The 24990-nt window shown below is 40.7% G+C and overlaps 1 protein-coding gene across 2 annotated transcripts in view; it reads right to left on the bottom strand.

The window, feature by feature from the left end:
• Positions 1-24990, bottom strand: part of MPP7 (MAGUK p55 scaffold protein 7) — a 323523-nt gene that overhangs the window by 51619 nt on the left and 246914 nt on the right. For both annotated transcript variants that reach the window (XM_077268457.1, XM_077268458.1), the window contains exon 13: positions 11684-11854. In XM_077268457.1, coding sequence (XP_077124572.1) covers positions 11684-11854 — 171 coding nt within the window. The remainder of the gene's footprint in view (positions 1-11683; positions 11855-24990) is intronic.

The following is a 24990-nucleotide window of genomic DNA, read 5'->3' on the forward strand; positions in this document are numbered from 1 at the left end:
ATCATTGGTGTCCCCAATATTGAGACCCTCATTGATCCGAATAAGGCTCTGGAGAAAGCTGAAAACTTGCATTCTATTACTTTATGGTAGCATTCACTTGATTGTTAATACCACATGTAGGACATATTAACAGTACAAAGATTGTTATTTAGTTACGGTACTTTAGTTGAAAAAAGACAAGTGTGTCAAGCTTATCTTTTTACAGACCTCACTGTATGATCCAGAGAAAGCCCAAGTTACACCCACAGGGCGATTGTAGCCAATTGGGTGGGTGAAAAATAATCCTTTCTATATCCCAAAAAAAATCTAACTCTCAGTCCGAAAAGTGAGTAACTCAACCACAAATCGTTTCGGTCGAGGGATACTTTAGTTCGAATGTTATGATTTACTGGGGCCGCTCCTCCGAAGTCTGTATTGTGTCACCTGCCAGTCTTCTTGCATCAACATCCGCTGGTTGGAATTACCGTATGTGACCACTGCAGCCAAACAGCAGCCTACATATACTATCCGAGCCGGCTTCTTCTTCTAGGATGGAATGTGATGGCTGTAACCCGTAATGTCCCCTCTTGATATAGATGCCGGGAAAGTGGAAGAGCAGCACTAGTCTGGAAAGTGAGGATAGGTTTATTGGATCTTGTACCGGTGGAGAACCTTGTACCGGTGGGTGCCATGTCCTGCTGGTGAGCAGGCGCAAAAAATACAAAGTCTGGGGGAATTGGTTCGACACAACCATCAGGTAAAATAAAAAAATAGCTTTATTCAAAATCCATTTAAAAAAGTTGATCTATGGAGGAAATATTAAGTCTGATGCGTTTCTGGCGTATCAAACGCCTTTAATCATGGTTATAAAAGTCAGAAACATGGAAGTCTTGTTTTAAATCTATAAGAACCAATCTCATAAAGGAACGATTAATTGGTTCCAAAACCAGAGTTCCAACCTGTTCGACGACCACAGATCATACAATTTCCAGTCCAACGTGTCCAAGTTATCACGTCCCCATCATCCAAAGATGCTTCTAGTAAAATATGAGTGGAGTCGCTTCCCGCAGAGAAGACATACTTGCTTTGATTAGACTTCATTCTCCAGGGAGGGCTACCTCCGAACAGAATATCAAGATGAAAACATCCACATTTTTCTCTGCGGGCATTAGAAAAATGAACAAAGGTGATATAATAATGTGTGTAAGGTGTTCATCTCATTCCAGTACCAGCGGAACGCTCTGTTCTATCAGTCTGAGGGTTGCTGAAACCAGACTATATTTCTTCAGCTGCAGCAAATTCTATAATAAATGGGTTGAAGCCTTTTCGGTGGAAGCTGCAGGGAACACTTTGCCGGAGCCGCGTCGTTTTAAGTGGCTGAACCCATTAGAATAAACACTCCGGATAACACAAATCCAGTGTTCACAGCTCCTTTTTCAACAATATCTTTGCTTTGCATGGGCTAACTGAAATAGTAAGAAAACACATCTGATCTCAGTATAAACACAGCGACTGCATGCAAGCTCAGGAGCTGAAGCCAGTTTTGCAAGTATTTAACACGTATGTCTTAAATCTCATTCTCTTCCTTTAGAGCTACCCTTAACCTCCTTCATGGTCCACTGGGAGAACTTTTAACTGAAGAACTTCACAACCATAACCTCTGTGTTAAATACATAATTCACGGGAGAATGGCAGCACAGAACACACAATGCCAGACTTATTCTAAAGTGATATTGATTAAACGGCTGGGTCTGGTTACGTAGCGCCTCAATACGGGAGGAAAATTACACACCGGTTACTGTGTGGATTTATAGTTCATGACTTTGGCCAATGAAATGAATACAAACATGCCCAGATCATCAATGATGGGGGATAAAAAATAGGACTAAAGCCGACACACCACAACAGATGTGGTCAACCCATGTAGAGACTTGGGGGAAGAGGGCTATGCTCTACCGGCTAATACATGATACCCTTTATTGGAAGGACAACACGATGAAATGAACCAGATTGCCATCCCTAGCATAAAAGGGACAGGATTTGGTTGGGAAAAACATCCTTAAACGGGTTATCTAGGACTACTTTTTCTTTTACTATGGCCTAAAAACAAACAGGCATCTAGTTTCTTACTAGCTGACTGTTCTACCCGGCGTCGACACAAGAGTCATCACCGACTGCTCCTACCAGCGATTCAGCTTCTCAACATCAACAGACCAGGACTTCCTCTTCCAGGATGCTCTGTCAACGGGGTGTGACTGCTGACGTCATGCTGATTGACATCCAGCTCCCCGTAGTTAGGCAGCAGAGAGTCAACCTTCAATCAGCATGACGTCAGCAGTCACGTCACATCAACAGAACAGAGCAGAAAAAAAGTCGCTGATCTGTCAACAGGTCAACGAAAGCTACTGAACTGCTGGCAGGAGCAGTCTTTGATTGCTCTGAGCTGGTCATCAAATATATTTACCCTAAAATCACCAAATTCAGTAGTGTTTTAGGAATAGTTTTCTAAATAAGCTTTGTCTTAGGCTATGCATAAATTTGATGCATAAGGAAAAAAGTTATGACGTAGCATGCGCTACCTGTATAAGAGTCCATACAATCATGACATTACAAGAAAGCTCCAGTTGCACCTGGAGCAAAGAGTAGTGAAGCATGGTGTACTGGCCTCCACATTTACTATGCACTGCGCATGCGCCGGATACCACTGGAGTTGAATTATGTCAGGAGTGTATGACTACGAAAGAGACCGGTACCACCCCCCATGACACTTATAACATTTTATTGCCTTTCTACTCTAATGTTCATTTAAGCGATTGACGTGGTAAGAAAGTTATTACGATTACATTGGTGAAAGTTTACGTCTGTAATTTTTTATGACATGTTCCCTTCCTGATTTTCCCTTATTTTGTAGATCTGCATAATATCCTGCATATATTAAAAAGAAAAAGCCTTAAAGCAAAGTTCAGAAAGTTTATTTTATTCAACACAAGAACAATAATACTCGCTGGGACCAATGTAGCTTACAAGGAGCGAATTATGTGGACTGTACAGAAAAAACACAAGAGTTGATCCCGACAGACTTCATTGACACTCTAGATGTTGTCCTTCATGGATGATTGAGCATGAAGAAAAATGTATGAAGTGCTCCCAACATCTGAAAACAGCTCCACTACGGTAAACATGAAGTGTCCCCGGAGCCCCTGTACAGATCGTACCACCAGAGTGTGAACACGGAGATAATTGGGGAGTACATGGTTCTCACAGGTAGAGAAGGATTTCTAACATGCAGTGGGGGCATTCTTTGCACTTTATGATAATTCCTTGTAGAATATTCATGTTCTAGCAGAACACAAAAGAATCCCGTAAAAAAACATCATACTGGGCTAAGAACAAGAAGAGGAATAACAATTCCGAAAACACGAGTAAAGTAATGCAATGGTATTATTGCAACCAAGTCAGGTTATGTACAATTACATTCTGCAAAGTTTGGATAAAACCAAAAGGCTTATAAAACCAGAAGTAAACTACAATATTGCTAAGTACTGTATGTGCTTCCTAGGGTGCAGAATCGAGAGAGTCATCTCCTCGATATTTTTTTTAATCTCAGTTACATTTCTGTATATAGAACATATTATATCTGCGTATATAATTGTAACACAATACTTGAATTTTTATAAAGATTTGAAAAAACTGGAATGAAACAGTTACAGCCAATTACTTATAGGCATCATTACAGTGAGATTTTGTAAGTCAGTGTTCTGCTTTTTGCATTTTATTATTCATTTATTCTTATACCCATAACTTTATTTTTCTGTTGAGAGTGCCTTAATAGGACGAGCTCCATTTTTAAAACACAATGATCCTGGGGTAAGTATTGAAAAAAGTAGTTTTTGTGGAGGGAAGGTTTTTTTTGTATGCTTTTTAAATTTTGCTAAATGTGGAGGATTTTTTTTTATTACAGTGGGCAGCACGGTGGCTCAGTGGTTAGCACTGCAGCCTTGCAGCGCCGGAGTCCTGGGTTCAAATCCCACAAAGGACAAAATCTGCATGGAGTTTGTATGTTCTCCCCGGGTTTGCGCGGGTTTCCACCGGGAACTTCAGTTTCCTCCCACATTCCAAGGAAATGTAGATTGTGAGCCCCATCGGGGACAGTGATGATAATGTGTGCAAACTGTAAGGCGCTGCGGAATATGTTACCGCTATATAAAAATAAAGAGTATTATTTATTACAGTGTTCCCTATATGGTATAAATTACATGGAATCTTTATTCTGCGAGTGACTGTGATTAAGATGATGACAAGCATATGTAGTTATTTTTCGTTTTACTTTTTTTTTTAACCCAAACTTTTCTTTTTAAATTCGCTTTTCATACATTACTATTCTAAGATTCAGACATATTTTTAAAGGACGGCGCTCTTTGGAGGGCTAAGTGGGATAAACAATGAACAACTTTGGCTTGTCATTTTGTCTGTACACTTTTTATTTCTAACAGTGTTCACTTTATACGTTGGATATTGAGTGTTTACGTAGGATGATGGCTATTTAAATGTACATTGTATTTATCTGTAATTTTTCTAAAAGCAGTTACATTTTTCAATATCTTTATTTAATTTTTTTCCTTTAGTCTCACAAGGGGGCTTGAATTTCTATGAGGTTAATCACTCAAGTAATATGGTTGAGTACTTCAATAGTCAAGACTAAAGTTGACATCCAATCTATTAGGGCCTAATGGCTATAGAGGGTTTGCAGCTTGGCCATTCCACCTGACTGCCGTAATACTAAGGTCAATGAGATGACATATGGGGACTCCTAACTTTGAGACCATAGTCACTACTGAAAGCAGCATCTAAGGGATTTGGCTGGGAAATCGGATTACTGCAAACCCAACTATTACAGCTATGCAGGGAAAACATGGAGTTCACACGACTGCCATAACCCTAGGGGCAGATTTTTCTTTTTAGTGCCACAAGGGGACTTGAACCTCTGGAAGGTTGATTGCTCATGCAATATGGTGCAATACTTCTGTACTGCAATGTATTATGCCTGTCAACATGAAGTCGACAAGCAATCTATATTGAAATAATAGATGTAAAAAGATGGCAGCCACGGTGCCCATTATTAACCCACACAACTCCTGTGGCTGATGACATTGATCACCTTCCTCCTGTCTAATTTCTTAAATACAATGGTCACTACTGACTGCAGCACCAAAGGAATTACACAGATGGTATCTGAGATTTCTCCTGTTACAGTTCCCACACACTATGGTTTGCACAGGCCGATCTCCTGAGCCCATGTCATTCATAAGATGACATACAAAATAACAATGCAGATTGTAGGGATTCACTCTCTATGGCCGTTCCTAAAACCCAGACTTAAAATATGGGACCATTAAAAACTCTCTCAGCACCGTAGTGTGATTTCCATCCTGCTCTTCTCAGCCAAGATTGCAGACTCACTCACTGCCCCGGTCTATGCTTCCTCCTGCTGCTGTGGTCTCCTGGGGTCTGCGCACATCTGGCAGATCCCCAGGCACTGTGCTTAGGGCACAACCGCATTCCTAGTCTCTTAAGAGAGACAGAGCTCATTTTCCTAAAATGTCCTCAGCCAATATAGCTGGGAGATACTTATTTAAGGAACCTCCTCCTGTTCGGAGGTGCCTGAGCAATGTGTTCTGTCAGTTTGTCTTCACTCTAGTTGTCAGGTATCGTGTTCTTGTATCCCTGCCTATATAGCAGCTGTGTCTGCCTGTATGTAAGCTGTGCCTGCCTGAGCATCAGCCATGCCAGCCAGTACCTCCCTGCAAATGAGCCGTGCCTGCCTGTGTATCAGGCGTGCCTACCAGTATACCAGCCGTTCTTGCCCAGCGCCCGCTTGTGCCTACTGTGCCATTCATTCCTGGCCGTTGCAGCTTCTTACCCTTTGGGGATCAGCTGCCATGTGTCTGTCCTGGAGTAGCACCAACAATTGTCTGAAGCCAAGTCTAACCATACATCAGGGGCTCTACCGAAGAGTCAGGTGTTCGCCTAGTCATGCCCCTCCAGGCTCTCCTCGGTCCACTGTACAGTGGTTCCACTACTATGTGCGTTACAAGCACTATCTGTAATGAAGGCTGCTTTTCTGGGTTTCACATCACCGAAGCCATGCACTTCAGTGACACACATCTCCTAACCAGGACCTGGCACAATTACAAGGCATGTCCATTTGCGGGAAGGGGTTAGTTAACAAATAGGATCTGCTTAATTGCCAGAAAAACAACACCTCTGGTTTTTTCTTTCCATCTGCTGTTTCAGTTTAACTGCATCGTATTGAATGGAATTGACCTGCAATACCAGACACAGCCACTGACAAGAGTGGCACTCCGTCTAGTTAAAAAAACCAAATCAGCGTATGTAGAAATGTGGACTACGATGCTTCATCGCATGACTCAAAACAACTGACAAAAAGCAGATTTTCCCGAATGAAGCCTATTTCCATATTTCCCCCGCTCAGCCACCGCAGTAGGATTGTAGCATTACATGGCAACTATTCTCAATATCTCTTCCATATTATTATTCCCAGAGACGGGTCTGAGGTGGTAACCTACGTACAGTGGTTGTCCATATGGTATAAACCCTCAGCCGAGCCTGCACACAAAATACCGTAAATAAAAACTGCATCCACTCGCCACCATCTTAGCAGAATTATACCAAGCAACTCTGAAACTACCATTTGGTAACATTTCATCACGAGATATAAAATCTGATTCCAGGGAAAGTTATTCTTGGCCAGGGCTTGACAATTAATCTGTGCAAACAATTCCTGTGCCTTTATCACACCTTGTGAAAATTAGGACTTTTTTCTTTGAAATTAACTAAAACAAAGAATTAAAAGTTCATTGTTGAAACTCTATCTTTCTGGCTAACGTGAGAACATTTTCTATCACCCATTAAAAGCCGCCAGCACGTATGATACCAATTATAAGCGCTGCTGTCGACGACATGTGACAATGCCTTCCAGGAACTGTAATTTGTTAGGTGACTGCTGATCTAGATATTCTAGCTATGTGCACTACAGTAAAGGTGCTAAGTTTACACAAATGGAAGAGAAGCCACTACGAGGATACCACCTTTATATCATAATAATAATAATCTTTATTTTATATAGCACTAACATATTCCGCAGCGCTTTACAGTTTGCACACATTATCATCACTCACAATCTAGAATCCCTATCAGTATGTTTTTGGAGTGTGGGAGGAAACCGGAGAACCCAGAGGAAACCCACGCAAACACGGGGAGAGCATACAAACTCCTTGCAGATGCTTTCCTTGGTGGGATTTGAACCCGGGACCCCAGCGCTGCAAGGCTGCGGTGATAACGACTGAGCCACCGTGCTGCCCCAAATATTATGAGACTATGTTGAGTTCATGCTGGTTTAGGATCATACTTTAAATTAGGCATCGTAGGAACATAGCTGGTCCATGAGAGAGTGCGTAACTCAGGTTTATTGTTGTGTTGCAAAACCTAAAGTCACCCGTATCTGTAGGATTTACTTACCGCTGGGGGTCCGCCCATTGAGACCACCTGCAATTCCGAGATGAAGGCACTGGAACCTGGGAACCGGGCTCTGCAAACAGACTCAGATAAAAAATTTGAGCAGAGGTGGCGTATGAAAACCTCCACTCCATTCAAGACTGGGCTCTGCAGAGTCTGGGTTCTTAGTTCCCGAACCCTTCTCTAATCTTGGGATCTGACTTTCTGAAGGCTGCATGTATCAGTCTAATCTAAAATCTAAGCATCTGTTTGCATTGCATTTCCAGTTGTAGACTGTATTTTTTAAAAACTGGAATCGCTACAAACGGAGCAAAAATGATTGAAAAATGGAAACCAAAGTCTCCGTTTTTGAATGGATCAATCTATTAAAAACAAAAATGGCCAACTTAAAAACAGACAGCACTTTGGTTTCCAGTTTGCATCCACTTTGGTTCAGTTTTTTAACGGATCAGTTTTTACTATATATGTTTCTCCGAACACTTCTAGTGTTCTGAGCATATACATTCTGAAAAATGGATCCGTTAGTGGATGACATAACAGATGATCATCGGTTATGATCTTGTTTCCCTTAACTTTAATGCTGAAAACAATACAATCCTATTTCTACCCATCTTTTGGCTGTACAAAAAAAAGTTGTGCGGACTATGCTACTTGACCCAACTAAAAGACAGACTGCAGCTGGAAAGGAGACAAATGGAAGACATTTTATGACACATCCACCATATTGAATAGGTACTTTACTGAAACATTTAATTTCTGTTTTTATGATCCCAAAAATGGATCCAGAAATGGAAATAACTACTGAACATGTGAAAAAAAGCCTAGTTGTAAAGTGGTTTATGAAGTCCTTCTCAATGTGTCCATCTCTAAGGAGGCTCTCTCTAAAAAAAATGTTTTGATATAATAAAAAAAAAAAAAAAAAAAAAAATCCGGAATGTTTTCCCACCCCTCAGCTACTGTTTTATCTATTTCGGTAACAAACGGTAATTAAGAACAACTCATGAACTGGGACTATTAAAGTGAAATTTTAAATTCAGACCAACAAGATTTTTCTCTATTGTCGCTCATTTACTTCATTATATATTTTTCACGAATTGTTAGAGTTTTCTTATGAATGCTTGCTCTTGATATCATTTCACTCCCTCTACAGTTTCTATCATAAGTGACAAGGAAACGCTAAGTCCTTATGACAATCAGTGGAAGTTATAATCTATACACTTGATTGCTTGATGATGGTTGGGGACTACTGATAAAGAATATTGGGCTCTGAAGTTTGGATAGCGTGATGCTTGGACATTTGGGCCACTATGACATTGACTGTTTTAAGAGTCTGTCAAAGAGAGGCGAGAACAGTACTAAGTGATAACTTGCCATGTTGAGAGCACCCCTTTAAAGATCCGATCATTGTCAAATTAGCAGAGATGAGTGAATTGAATCACAGGACTGCAAAACAGTCTACCTGCCAGTAGCCCCCATTTCCCTTTTATTAGCCAGCCTGGGTGCGCCACGCTGTATACTAATGACGTTGCGCCAGGCCGGCTAATAAAAAGTGGAGCTGTGAATGAATATAGGTAGGATATGGTCCAAAGGGGATTTGTTCGACAGCCAGGGAATACCGATATGGCCGCTGGACCAAGATCCTGCGAAATAATATGCTCATTAGTGATGAGCGAGTGTGCTCGTTACTTTTAGACAGCCTGAACACATGCAGGGATTGCCTGTTAGGTAATCCCCACATGTATTCAGGCTGTCTAGCAGCCGCAAATCATGCAGCTGCTGGGACTCAAACATAATATACGAGCACGTCCAAGATACCTGGAAAACACCCGAGCATGCTCAGACAACTCGAGTAACGAGCACACTCGCTCATCACTAATGCTCATCTATATAAATCAGTGAATTTTCCTACATTGCTACTCTGGTGTCACATTGTGTTGATGCCTGGCATCATCCTCAAACAAGGCACCGATCAACAGCTCCTTGGTTTTGTCTGACCCGTCGAGACCTCGCTCCTCATATAAATGGATCAGCGCAGCTTTCTCGAGATTCTTATAAGCAGTTGCAATCTTAGTAGTCACTCGACAAATAAAATATAGAACAGAAAAACAAGAGAGAGGGAGGAGGGATGTAATTGCTACACGTACAGTATTGTCCCATGTATAAATAGACATGGAGTCCGAAAATCAAAACTCTGCAGGAATTGTGGAAGTTTTTAGTGACAGGGATGATAGCTTAGCCCAGATCATTAATGCTCTGTCATTCCACCGCTGCCACCAATTTGTCAGGGGAACACAGCAGATACACAGCACAGTAGCCCGATGTTCAAAAACCAGCACTCCGCCGCCTCCCATCATCAAAACAGTTACGCAATGGACTGACAAGAGATAAATGGGGCCGAGGCTGTTTTCTCTACTAGACTAGTAATTGGGGAACTCACACTGAGCGTATGGTATAAACCAACTTCCATACACACTCACACACACACACACATACACACACACTGGTACGGTCACAGTCAACTCCACAATAACAAAAAGCAACTACAAGTTGCCACCACCAATCGTTTACACAGGCCGATTGGACACCCGTTACAGGTAACGTATGGCTTCAGGGGTGCGGTTTACAGAGCAAGAGGAATGGAGCAAGTAAATTTAATTTTATATATTTAATCAGGAAAGGTAGGCAGTGTTTATAAAAAAAAATATAGTAAGATGTTACAAAATGGGAAAACAATATGGTATATACAGTCACATGAAATAAAAGGGATAACAAAAGAAAAGTACTAAACGTGTCACAGAAATGGCTCAGAGCTTAGTGGAGGGAAGCACTCCTTTTATGAAAATGGACACAGCAAGCCGCATCTTTCAGGACTGACAAGTGACAAAAACCTAAACTCTGATTTTATTATATCAAAGTAAAGCTCACATACCTCCCCTTGGTGAGCTCATAAGGGGGGCTGGTCATGAGATGTGCTAGGTCTTTAGAAGATTATGAGATCCCTAACTTTCAGGATATCTGCGCCCCTGGAGATACTAGGCATGAGATATTGTTGTCAGGTTTTTCCATCACGACTTTACCTTTCTATATAGATGAAACATGGCATGGATAGCATCATCCATCTCTTCGATATTAAGTTGAAGGTGTTCGGACGGGCTTAGAATGATGTGAGTGAACACGTTATGTTCGTCTTTTCGCTACGATCCTGAAAATGAATCTCCCATACACATTGAATCGATGTAAATCCCAATATTCATCATTGCCACTGGCTCCAGAGTGTCTAGGAGGTAATTCCTATGAACAGACTTGGTGACTGGTTCTCAGCAGATCTCCTGTTGTAATTACCTGTTCATGGCAGGAGGTCATACTTCAATGTAAGTTGAAGTGTCAGCTCTTTCTTACTTCCCCAGTTATAATTAATCCCATATGTTTAAAGCGAGGGTGATATGTCCCCTCTTCAGATATGGATTTTACAATTTTTGTCTACGACAAATGTAATTACAACATAGGAAAAACTGAACATGTGTCATTAGGTAATGGATAAGAAGATTTGGCCGAGGCCATGATTAAGTCATCATTTAGTTTATCGTCCCACACACATTAAAACAGATAATTTTTATTGTTTCACTCCAGCGTATTTTGCATTGATGAATAAGGAGCCTTAGTTTTCGCTTTACCAATTATTTCCGACCCCATCTGAATGTCATTGAGGAGATTTAATGTAGCAGAACACGGCTAGGAAAAAGCCCTCTCTTATCCAGCTTTAGACTTGGAAAACCTCTCAGCAGAGATAACCAGGTCCGTGGCAAAGTGTTCCTGCTTCTTCTATTACAAGATTAGATTTCAACACCTAATCATAGTTTAAGCCGGAAAAAAAACAGGGAGCGTCTAGTATTACCGCTTATCAGTTTTACTTTTTGTTATTTGTGGTTTTTGCGATACTTTCCAAGTTACAATGTGACATTCTATTGGCCGTCTAAACGCTCAAAGATTTCAGTGCTCCAACATTGGAATCCTGAACTTAGAATTTGGAAAACACTGGAAAATTATTAGCAGATGCAGCAACTGGATTTTTGACATCATGGCAAAAATTCGGAGCAATCGTCTTTAAGGGGGGGGAAAAGTGAAAAAGTTTAAAGAAAGCGTGTCTTATGTAGAGATCCATACTCACCAACGAGGACTACCAGCCGGTATTTTTCATTAGGCTGCCGCTGATACGACGCCACCTCTTCGAAAGTCGGAACATCTGCTGTATCGTATTGGTCGCTCTTTTTACATTCGAACATGAATTTATTTGTTTTCTTATCCTTCCTGCTGAGACGAAAACTTCTTCTGAAACCGGCTGAAACAAAAAACACATTTTTCAGATCAGAGTTGGACGATTGTAGCCGCGACATTTCATAAGTATAATATTCAGAAATATTCTAACAAATGTAACTGCAGAGAAATCATTACAAGCTAAACTTTGCCCCCCACCCAAAAAAAAAATTTTTCATCCCAGACTGATTTTACTTATGTACAGTTTAAAAGCGCCCGCTGAGCGATTACTTATTCCTGTGCGGATCGCTGAAAAAGCCGTCTATAAATCCCAGACAGCAATAGAAAAACAGGACTTGAGTGCTATGGCGAAGGCAGACGGCAGAAAAGTGCGGAATTCGTGCTCAAGTTTTACAGTATGAACATAAAACACATATTCGATCCTTTAAAATATTGTATCCACGGTCTGAAAAATCCACTTCTAGAAATAATAAAACGTACATGTGAAATAGTTACACTTTATTAGAAATATTACAAAGTTTATACTATTCAATGATGATTCTGTAACACAGCCAGGACACGGAAGACATTCTCTATGTATAAAACTACAGACCAGGAAGACGAAAAACAATACAGGACAAAGACAATGCAAAAGATTTCAAGAATTCAGATCAATTCTGAATGTTACATTAGCATATATTCAATAAAGAAAATAGAATACGCAGACAACTATATGAGGACACAAAAGTCACATTCCAAAAATACAAAAATGTAGAAGACAAAATAAAAATAAATTGAAAAAAATAAGGGAAAAAAAAAAGTAATAGTATTTTAATTTGATGAGGGAGGTCTCATCTCTTGTTTAAGGATTAAAAAGATATACCATTTTTTTTATTTTTTTATATAAAGTGGTCTAAAATAAGTAACATTTAAAAAAAAAAAAATGGCAACGTGAGGAATGATCGTGGGTGCTGTCCCTCTGCTTTGCCTCCTCGTGTTATGTGAAGGAGGATAAAGGGAATCTGTCAGTAGGAACAACTCTCTTAAGCCGTCTAAATGGGCATGTAGGCCATAGGAAGCTGAATAAAATGATACCTTAATATCTGCGATCTGATGTCTCACTCCAGAGAAATCCATATTTTTCTTAATATGTAATTTAGCTGTTAAGATCTACGGGCCGGACATAGATCTCCCTGAGAATCTGCCTCCAGAGATTATTTTAAATGAAAGGGACAGTTACCAGTGTGAGACATGTAGATCAGGAGAGCAGACTGTGGGTATTTACAGAAAAAAAAAAAACATTGCCAATTTTTTAAAAAAATACTTAGAACACAAGAACCTGATTTAAGTATAAGTCATTTTTCTGAAGACACATTCCCTTTGAAAGATGGAGCCCATTTAACTACAGACCCCAATAAAAAAAAAAGAAAATTTACCCTTAGCTGCTGCATTGTACCCATAATATCCTGATGAGGACTATCTCTGTTTGACCTTATTCATACAGGAATATTACAGATATGTCCAGCCTTCAAAGGATTTCTGGTTTCAGACAACCCCTGTCCTCTGTGCTGCAGTTTGTTTAATATACGGTAGTTTGTTTTATGTGTTAATTTTCTACACTATATGAGCCCTCCACAGGTCCAGTGCCGAGTCTCCTGTGCTCCTGGCGTCTGCAGCGCCAATGTGACATTAACAGCGCTGCAGCCAATAATTGGGCTCATTGGTGCTGAGTGTCTCGTGCCATCAACTTAGGCGGAACCACCAAGCTCAGTGATTGGCTGCAGAGGTGTCAAAGTGTCGTCAGCGCTGCAGACAAAAACAGACATTGGTAGCAGCGGGGGTGGCTCAGCGCTGGTTCTGGGGAGGAGAACCTTTTTTTTTTTTTTTTTTAAAACAACGGCAGCCGGGGGACTAAAGTTTTCTGAAATATGGAAAATCCCTTTAAGTTTTATTTCTAAGCCCCTCTTATACACAGTGTAAGATATTATAGCCTACAAATAAAATAAAACATTAATGGCAGCAAATATACAGGTTTCTCTAGCTGAGATGTGGTCATAGGAGGCCATTACTGTCATTACCCATCAGTGTACCACTCCTGAAGTTACTCTCACCCGTCCTCCCTAGTTATACTCTGCCTGGATTCATATTTTGTTAATATTTCTGCCTGGCAGACTTTTTGCTTTCTTTTGTCTTTCTGAAACAATGGAAATACTAACTTTATACAATTCGGTAACATGAGGAGGTTATTACTGAAGACAAATGATCACAAAGTGTTCTGTAAGTAATAACTGTCCCGCGAGGTCGGATCACGTGATCGCATTCTTACACATTCTTTTTTTCTTTACCAACACATTCAACAATGAAAATCTCTCCTTTAAAAGTGTTCTGCTGGCGAGCGCCATCCTTACTGGCTGGAAACAAGCAAGAGGGTGGTCAACAAGAGAAAGTGTAACTGGAAACCTATCACAGGGGATCTCCCAGCACCACGGAATATTGCCTTGCCCATACACACGACATTTGAAAAATTTTTGTAAAAAACCCCCCCAAAAACAAACAAAACAATAGTGTCATCCCTCCGTTATTCCTCCTGGAAATGTTTAAAAGAAAAGAAAATAGGCTGTTAATATATCGCTACTTGCTCTGAAAGGCTCAGAACTGATCGGACAGTGTAGGGACAAACCCCATTTGCAATGAGAGCCAAGAAAAGATCTTGCGGCATTGTTGTGAAGAAGCTTAAAGGGGTTGTCTGGAATTTTAACAATGATGTCCTTTCTTTACTATAGTTCATGAATGTCTTATCGGTGGCGGTGATACACCCAGCACCATCGCTGATCAGCTGTTGGCCGTGACCAGAACTGCTCAGTTGTGGAGCTGCACAGTAGAGCTTCATTGACAGAATAGCGGCCGTGCCCGGGTACTGCACATCTAGCGCCCACTTAAATCAATAGGGTTGGATGTGCAGTACCCGGCCGCGGTCACTATTCCGTCGACAAGGCTGTGCAGCTCTGTAACGGAGCAGTTCTGGCCACAACCGACACCGGGAACAGCTGATCGATGGTATTACGGGGTTTCGCAACCCCACCGATCAGACATTGATGACCTACTCTAAGAATAGGCCATGAATGTTAAAGTCCTGGACAACCCCTTTAAACTAAAAATGATGGATGATGGGTTTACTGGAAAACAAAGTATGTAGACAGGACATAGTACAGGAAGTGATGTCATGTAGGAAAAGGAAGCCCTCTCAGCCACTCTGGTCTATAATGCAGAAAGGAACTAAGTCACCAGTTCATCAACACTGGTGTACTGCTTGCCAGTCTTGACAAAAAGTTCACTGGATTAAGAAACAGCAAATGCATGAAGAGGCATGCACCTGTTAAATAATCTGGCTCATCTTTCAGCTGCCGTAATTACGACACAGGAGGAAATTATGAAGAATTTGACTGTTACGCTCGGCCCCATCCCCTCCGATTCAAGGGAATCTGTCACCGGGTTTTCACTACACCATCTGAGCGCAGCCCCATGTAGAGGCAAAGACCCTACCGTTCTCTCTGCTGCAGATCTAGCAGTTCTCTGAATGCTGAGCTCAGTATAAGCCCACCCACACCACTGATTGGCAGCTTCCTGGGTACACTGTGCATAGGCACAAAGCTGTCAATCAGTGGTGGGGGCAGGGTCATACAAAAGCTCATGAATATGGAGGACTGCCTGACAACAGATTTACTAGTCCTCTAGTGGTAATCTCCTGAAATTTTTTTTTATTTTATCAAAACTACAGTAAGCAACCCAGAAAGTGATACATCGCTGGAATCAGGTTCTCTGTCTTTAGATTATGCTGCTCTCAGATTAGGTGGCATGATTCCCTTTAAGCTTCATCCAAGTTACATAGTTACGTAGGTTGAATAAAGACATAGGTCCATCAAAGTTCAACCTTTCTCCACCAACTGAACATTTCATCAGTAATCTAGCTATAACCCGCAATGGTATATACAGCTCTGGCAAAAATTAACAGACCACTGCAAAATGTTCAGTTTGTCTGATTTTTCTCTTTATAGGTATATTTTTGAGTAAAATGTAAATTGTTCATTTATTCTATGAACTTCTATCTATTATTATCAAATGCTATCAGATCATCGGAATATTTAGCGACTGATCAAAAAACACATGATAGAAAAAAAAAGGAGGATTCACCTTTTATTTTTGAAGATTATGCAATCAGACAAGGGCTGGCAATATCACAAGAATATGTACTCGGCCTATCAAGACTTCTGGAAAAGTAATTTGGCATATTTACTCTTACTGAAGACATGACGCGTTTCATGGCAGTCATAACCTAGAGAAATATAAAGCCGTCTTCACACAATGGAGCCAAAATTGAGGTTTTTTAGCAGCGATATTTCGTTCACGCTACATACTCAAGAATACTCCAAGCCGGGGCTGCCGATGGTGGATGTTGGGTTTTATGATCTAGTAGAGTTTTTTTTTTTCTTTTATCTGGCCTGTTTCTTTTACACAGACAAGATCTGGAGGAGGAGGAGGACAAATGTTAATGTGGTCATCCAAATCCACTACATAAAACTGCAATATGATTTACCACTTCCTTCAAAAATGACCCAGGTCAGCGGTTGCGCAAGTTGCGTAAAACTCCATTTTTGTCAGGTGTGACTTTCCTTGAATTCCGATCCCCCTCAAAATATAAATTTGTCCTGACCTTCTTCCTACTTGTTAAAATTCATCTATTAAATAGCCTTCTTTTCAGTAACTCTTATAAAGTGGAGAAAAGTTTACGAGTTTAGGATACACGAAACAAATGGTGGGTAAAAGTTTCTTCCTCTGGAGGGAATTACAGAGCATGTAAAGATGTCACTGACTGGAGATTACAATGTTGTACAGAAAGTAAAACGATGGCAGCTTTACTCCTGATGCCCGTGACAAGTGAAGACAGCGCTAATAAGTGATATATAGGAACGATGTCAGCACTTAGGAGATACGCGGACCCTCAGCTATTGAAGTCGTAATTATAATTCTCGGAATAAAGTCAGAATATCTACCGTTTTGTGTCTTATCCCAATTCATAACCGAATCGGACCTCAAGGTTGCTCCTCCATAAATTAGTAATTACTTCCAAAAGCCGGATGTTATACAACGGAGGTGAGGAGTCGGATACTATACACAGGGGGTGCGAGGGGCCGGATGTTATATACCAGGGGTGAGCGTCTGGATTTTATACATCTGTGGCCGTGGAACTTAATGAAAAACCTGAATTTAATGAGGTGTATTCCGTTCTGTACATACAATGTTCATAAAAAAAAGTAGCATATCCTTATTCAAATTATCCAGTAACATACAAAAAGAATAATAATACAGTAAAAAGACCTGGCACTAGGTTATGGTTGTTAATGCTGTCTCCTCCATCACGCCAATTATGTGTTGGCCATTTTTACACTGGTGTCCAGAAAGAACACGAAGCAACATAACGAGTCCTCTGTACACTGGTACATAAAACCCATCCCACCACGACAAGGCGTTCCCATCGGGAAGGTCCTAACTGGTCTCTAGTATGGCAACCTTACTACGTATCAAACGACGTGGATGAGAATAAGGGCAGAGCAGAACAGGATCCTACTGAGACACCCACCCATGGGAAGCTATACAGAATACTTAGCTCAGAAATGGGGTACGCGCCCCCTGATAGGACAAAGTACAAGGGATTGCAGTGAGAGCAAAGAAATGAGCCGGGCAATAAGTTGGTATATGAGCAAAGTAAGAGCACGTTCACACTGTGGCTATTTCACAGACTTAGCGCTAAGTCATGTATTTCCATGTACTATTAGCATTTAATTGTTATAGGGTACGGTATATTCTTTTTGTTTTTTTCTTGGGTTTGGTCTGTGAAATGGCCACAGTGTGAAATTGCTCTTACACTTTGCATGTATAGCAGCTTATAGTCCGGCTCATTTCTGTGCTTTCACTGGTACTTATAAGAAGTTGTGGTCCATTGGTCAGAACCTCCTAACATAGTGATAAATGTGTCGGCACACGTCCTAGCCCCAGAGCTTCTTTATTGTGCCTGTCTTGTATATTTCGCCTACTGTAGTTTCCATCAGCAAAGTTCCAATGAACTGAACACGGCATCAGCGAGGACATTCATGTTGGTTCCGTCCAGCACATTATTGCAGTGTTTAGTAAAATGATCCGTCCCCTAGTAGAGGAGAATGATTACGGTACTTCTCTACATGAATGGCCCCAACAAGAACAAAGTGTATCATGTGGATGAAGCCCCGACATCGGGATGATGGAGGAAATGGTCCGAATTTTCTGACTGATTGACAGCTCCGATATGAGAGACAGGTGCACCGTGAACTCGAACATGTCCCCGTCTGCGGTCTGTCAACAGTAAAGGCCACAAGCCCCGGATTTAACGTTACCGAACTGACTTTCATGTTGTCATGACCCAAAGGCACAAAGCATCTTGGATCTTATGATGCGTCCGTGAGGTTATGTGAAGTGTCGGGACTGCTTGAGATGGCTTCCAATGATTGCTATGTGATGGCCGACCCAAAGCATATCCTATTACTGAAGAATACAGGAGAAGCCATAAAAGCTCAATGCGGAGCAGCGAGGAGGAAATCGATGCAGGCAGATCATTTACTTCATACACACAGCTGCCGAAAGAATGTAGAAATGTCCTGTGCTCGTACCACACCACGGTCCGCCGTAACCTTCTATCCGGCTCCTTAAAGGGGAGGAAGGGCCGTTTATTAATACTACTAGAATATTATAAGGAGTCATTCATTTCTAAGTGGCTGCAGTAGCACAATCCATACTGTAGGTGGCGCACGCGCCTTTGCTCGCCGCATGGAACTTCACACTAAACATCATCTCCGACAACGTGAATTTCAGTCCATGGATCAATAGAGAACAGCGGTTATTAGTTCACTCCCGCTATAATGAATACAAATGACGGGGGTCTCCATTTCAGCCCCGCTGGAAGTGGAACATGTACGGAAACGTTGGCATATACAAACTGGCTGAATTTACAAGAAGTGATCTTATCAGATTTTTTTTTTCTGACATTCTTCCAGAACCACTTTGCTTTGCTGACAAAATATGTGCAAACACAATTATTCATTTATGAAGTCAACAAGGCAACTTCTGCTGCAGTCGGGAAGGTCTAACAACCGGGCTTGTATATTCCTCCTGGCAGGGAACAATTTATGTGCCACCGAGGGGGAACAGACCTGTCCAATCAATGCCACAACCCCATCCATTAGGATTATTACCTGTAAACCGCTGGATAACCTTCTGCATAAAAGAACACACAACGATTACTAGCAAGCTGCCTGGTAGCACCGAGAGGCCAGGTTTGAGATCTACCAGGACAACATTTGACAATGCTGGGTATTTATGGCCCATGTTTGTATGGATAATCGGTACATAGTCCTCTGATAGCCAAAAACACATAGCTTACTCCAAAAGTAACCTTCTGCTTTATTCACACCCATACTGAAGGCTCAGTTTAAGGGCTCGCTCATACCAACGTTGATGCGAGAAAATCGGATCAATTATGCTCAAGACGTGAGAGGTAGCCAAGTTAAAGTAGTAAGAAATCCTGGACGAGGCTGTCCTGTAAAACACGTATATCACCTATCCATAGGGTAGATGATAAATGTATGATCGCTGGGGGTCTGACAGCAGGAACCACCACCAATTACAAGAATGTGGTTCCCACAGTGCCCCGCGTTCATTTATTAGTGCGCACGTGCCATCATTACTCCAGTAGTAGTTTACCGAAATTATAAACAGTTAAATGGAATCCATGAGCATGAGGTAGGGGACAGAGACCCTGATTCCAGTGATGTGCCATTTACAGGGCTGCTTGGTATAGCTTGATGGAATCCCTGTGTTCTCTGCGGCAGATGTAGCAGAGCTCAGAATACTGAGCTGTGTACAACTCCGCCCACACCACTGATTGGCAGCTTCCTGTGTACAATGTCAGCAAGCTGCCAATCAGGGGCGGGGGTGGGGTTATACATACTAGCCTGACTAGCCTGCACGTGAGACCTAGTTATGGAATGATAATCTCCTGCTGATTAAACATTGATTGTATTGAAACTACAACACAGCCTAATAAGTGACACATCCCTGGATTCAGGTTCTATTGCTCTATTATTATGTTGCTCTCAGATTTTAAATAGCAAACACCTGCAGACAGATTCCCTGTAATGGTTGGCTGCACATGCTCACTTCCCCAATACGCCTTACCAATAACTAGAGGCCAGCCTCGCAGGATGGGAAGCACTGGTTTAGAGGCTGCAAGGACCGTAAGATCCTTCTGGTCTCAAATATGGCCAACCATACCTGACATTTTAGGATGACCTCTTACAAGCTTGGAGAGAAACCTTCTGTCTATCTAATCCTCAATCTAAATGATCCCATTCTATTAGATCCACATAACCGCCAGATGGTGCATGGACTTCACCTACAGACAGGCTTAAAGAAAGTTCAAAAAATTGATTTGCGTGACAAACTGATTATTTTCCAAAAACATTTGGCATTCCTGACTTGTAATCTATAAACACCTTTTATGACCAATTTTTTGAGAAAGAACTATGGACTCTGTTAATAAAACCAAGTTGAAGCATCTTTTCCTAGCGCTGCGCTATTCCTCGGTTATCCCTCTGGGAAATGGATGAATAATATCACAACTGAGTGCTACTATTTCTTTGTAAATTCACCCCAGTTCCCCTGCCCCATCCCAGAGTAATTTTATGCTTGATTATGTGTGATTTTTGTCCTTTTTTTTTTTTTTTTTTTCAAAAAGTGACTTTTTGCAATAAAAGCTTGTAAAAAAATAAATAAAAAAGAGTGACAGAGGAATGACACTTTACTAAAACAAATATATTGAAAGCAGATGGATCTTCTTTAAAGGGAATTTGTCACCGGGTTTGTGCTACCCCATCTGAGAACAGCATGATGTAGGGGCAGATATCCTGATTCCAGCGACAAATCACTTAGTTTACTGAGAGCTGCAGTTTTGATTACAAACAGCTTTATCTGCTGCAGATCCAGCAGTTCTCTGAATGCTGAGCTCTGTATAACCCCACCCACACCACTGATTGGCAGCTTTCTGCCTATGTACAGCGTACACACAAAGCTGCCAATCAGTGGTGGGGGTGTGGCTGGACTACCAGGCTGCAGGTTTACTAGTCCTCTAGTGATAATCTCCTGCTAATAAAACTGTGATTTTATAAAAACTACATCAAGGAGCCCAGTAAGTGATACATCACTGGAATCAGGGTCTCTGCCCCTACACCATGCTGCTCTCAGATTAGGTAGCAAAAATCTGGTAACAGATTCCTTTCAGAAGCGGTTAATTTAGATTTTTGATCATAAAACTCAATGGTCCAGAGCCAGAACACGTCTACACTGAACTCAATATACAGTGTAAAAGTAAATATGTTCTTCTATATTTTTTTAGTATTTACCTGGAAAAAAGAAAAATAGAACTCAGTCCACACAGCATATTTACTGCTCTAAGCAATTATTTGATAAAAATTAGAAAAGAAAAAAAAAAAGAAATAATATTACAAAGTAGGAACCCAGAATCCTTTCTTCAGTGCCGCATCGTGACATAATGTATAAAACGAAGTCTGATCTTTATTAAAGTCTTCAAAATAAATCTGCTGACACTCCGCTCAACCGCAGCGCTCATTCCTTGTCATTTACTAGCTGCAAAGTTTTGTTTGACGAGAGAAAAAGTTCACAAAGCCGATGTCTGTGTTTACATATAATGTCATCGCTCCGGCAACAACATTGTATCAAACGCGGCTCTAGAACGCACAATTAACCAACAGGATTTAGTTCTGCAGCCGAGTAGCAGTAAACATTCGGGTTTTCTTTTGGTTTTCCAAAGGAAAGATGAATGTGTGACTTAAGGACGCGCAAAATCGTGTAAGAATAAAAATGGAAGGATCTAAGGGGTCACACTTCTTTTATGTCGACTTCTGCTCTTGCGAAGTGGAAAACCTGCCCCAAAACATTCAAAGAAATAAAGATACAAGAATTGAGAGCCCTTTCTTTCCCTCCATCTTTTCTTCCGAGTATGACCATAGTAAAATACCGTAATTGCAGGAGACGGGCTCTTGGACTTTTGGTCACATTCTTAGAACTGCATCTATTTATTACTATTTATTTATTTTACTGACTTATATAATGCCATTCAATCCATTCTACAAAGGTATTAGTAAAAATGACATCACCCTAATTGACTTCACTTGTAAGCAGGGTGGATAAAAATCAATGTTTTTTTTAAAAAAATCAAAAAAATCGGATTTTTTTTTATTTAAATCGGATTTTTTTGATTTAAATCGGATTTTTTTCAATAAACTGCTTTTTGAGGAAAATATTTACCATCCAAAGGTTCTTCCATCATGAGATAAAGCTGAGTTGTTTAACTCAGTAGAATAAAGGCTGTATATGTGTAACATTCACAATGCCATGCTCTTCCAGAGGTTTCTGTAGGATTAGTGGGCAGTTTCTCTCCTATATTATCACAGACGCTCGCTTTACTTACGCAGTTCTCAAAACTGAATTTGACTCCGCAGAGGTCCCAGCCTCTTCTTCACGGCAAAAATGTTACAACATGAACAGAGTTGAGAAAAAGACCTTAATCCTATTGTTCTACAAACCTATGAATACAGAATCAACCCCTTCAGTGCCAAGTCCAAGAAGTTAGACAATATGTTTCTGATTGTTTGGAGTGGAATAGATCTGCACAACACAAGAAGAATGTGAATCTAAGTGTGAGGAGGAGGAAGGGCAAACAGACAAGAAAATGAAAGTGAAACTTTGAGCACAATACTGCAGCATAGCCACAGACAGACAAGTCTGGATCTGTTTGTGTGTACGATACGATCTGAGGTTTATTACATTCTTTCCTTATAATGGCAGCAGGCCGTAAAAGAGACCCAGTTTGGGAATATTTTAATGAAGCTCCTTCGCCTATCGGTAAGGCAGGCATGCGTGCAAAATGCAAACGATGCAACAAAGAGATGCAAGGCCTGGTGGCGCGAATGAGGCAACATCATGAGAAGTGCAGTGATGAAGATGACCAAAGAAACACTTCTGAACAGGCAGGATCTTCAGGTTGGTAAACATTTTTATTGAATCCTATTTCTAAAGACTGAACTATCACGTGTGAGAAAAATTATATTTCTTATTATTACTGCATGTTACTGTCATTTGGTACAGTTATGAAGAAAAACAAATATTCCTTTTGGGGCAGGGGCAGTGATGTGTTGTGTACAATAAGCAGAAATTGTATAAACAATAAAATAACAGCATTGACTTTTTTTGTTTAGGGGAATTCATGGATTCTGGAAACTATCCACCTCCAAGATCACCATCATCCTGTTCTACAGTTTCAGAGTTATCCATCCAGGATAGTGCTTCATTAGCAGCAGCATCATCATCAGACACATATCACCATCACCCAAAAGGAAGAAAAAACCTTTACCTCCTGGAACCACCATAGATAGGTTTGTGATAAGAACTAGCAGAATAGAAAAAGAGTTGATTGATGCATAAATAAACTGGGCAATTTTTTCAACGAACTCTTCTTTCCGTCTGACTGAGAACCCACATTTCATTAATATGGTTCAGTCACTGAGACCAGGATACAGTCCACCCAGCAGAGCTGATGTTGCAGGGAAACTGCTGGATCAAGTGTATGACAGAGAAATGGAGCAATGTGCAACAGCTCTGGAGGGTAAAATTGTTAGTAGCTTCTTCTGCAGGCGTTGAAAGAATATTCTCTTCCTTTGGACTCATTCATTCTAAATTGAGAAATCGGTTGGGACCCAATAAAGCAGGAAAGCTTGTTTTTCTTTTCCAGATTATGAATAGGAACAAAGAAGAAGATGATGATGAAGATGACGACAAGTGAGCTACAGAGGACAGCAGGGACAGTAGTATTTAAGTTTTTCATGTGTCGGCTGGGCTGACAGTCTAAGTTTCTTAAAATATATATATATTTTGTTTAGCCAAATTAGTTAACAAACATGGATGTTTGTTTAAGCAAATAACTTATGCTGTAATGTTGTTATTGTTTCAGTTGAATAAATCTATTTAAATTGTTATTAAGGTCAGGATTATTTTTCTCCTTCCTAAGTACAACAGAACAGTGGTGTTAGTGGTGTCCCCATTAAACTGGGGAGAAAAAAGTAATATAAAAAGTGATTCTAAAAATCTTCATCTACTTGCATGTTAAAGTAGCAAGAACTAGTTTAGGTAGAAACTTTGATTTAAATCACTGATTTAAATCAAGCCTTACTGACTAGTGATTTAAATCAAATCCACCCTGCTTGTAAGTCTGATTAATAAAAAATAACCAAATCAAGAGATTATAAAAATAAAATAATAATAAAAACCACTGGATATGCAATCAAGTTTCACCCCCACCAATCGTCAGAATGGGACACTTATCCCTTTTAGGTCATGTTCCCAAGAAATGTAAACGCTCATTTTTTTTTTGCTGTTGCATATAATAGTTCAAACAATTTGGATGTGATTTAATGGAAACTAATAACCACTTTGCATTTAAAGACACGGTAATGTTTTTTTTTGTGTGCTTTTTTTCTATAGACTTCTATGGGGGTCAAGAATACCCCCCCCATCCAATTGTGTTTATAAGAGCAGAATCTCAGCTCTTCTATAATAATAATAAAAAAAAAACAAAACAAGAAATGATGTTTCAAATCTGCACCAAAAACTCAGCAAAAAACCCCCCCAAACAAACGAACCCCACACCAATTATAGCAGATTGCTATTCCTCATTTTGGTGTTGACACCTGCGGACAAAACGCAGCATGTTTCGCAGGTGGGAACACGACCATGGAATGGAACGGCAGTGCACATGGCTCTTTACACCAGCCCACCGGAAAATCAATGAGTGTCTGTCCTGCATACGTTCTGCCACTTCTAGGGGCTCATCAGACACCAGTTATTTCCCTACGCGTGCTACCCATGTTCTACACGGATATCTCTGGTGCCTATGGGAGTACAGGGTCATTCACATTTTTCGCGGAGCAATGGTTCGTGCAAAATCGCAGACACTTGTCCAATGTTGTTCAAAGTATTGGATCAAATTTGCCAATGAAAGTCTATTTGTCCGTAAAAAAAAATAAATTGGAAAGTACTCAGATACCAGTGTCACGCACA

This window comes from Ranitomeya variabilis, chromosome 6 (genome assembly GCF_051348905.1).
Source record: "Ranitomeya variabilis isolate aRanVar5 chromosome 6, aRanVar5.hap1, whole genome shotgun sequence".
Lineage (NCBI taxonomy): Eukaryota > Metazoa > Chordata > Amphibia > Anura > Dendrobatidae > Ranitomeya > Ranitomeya variabilis.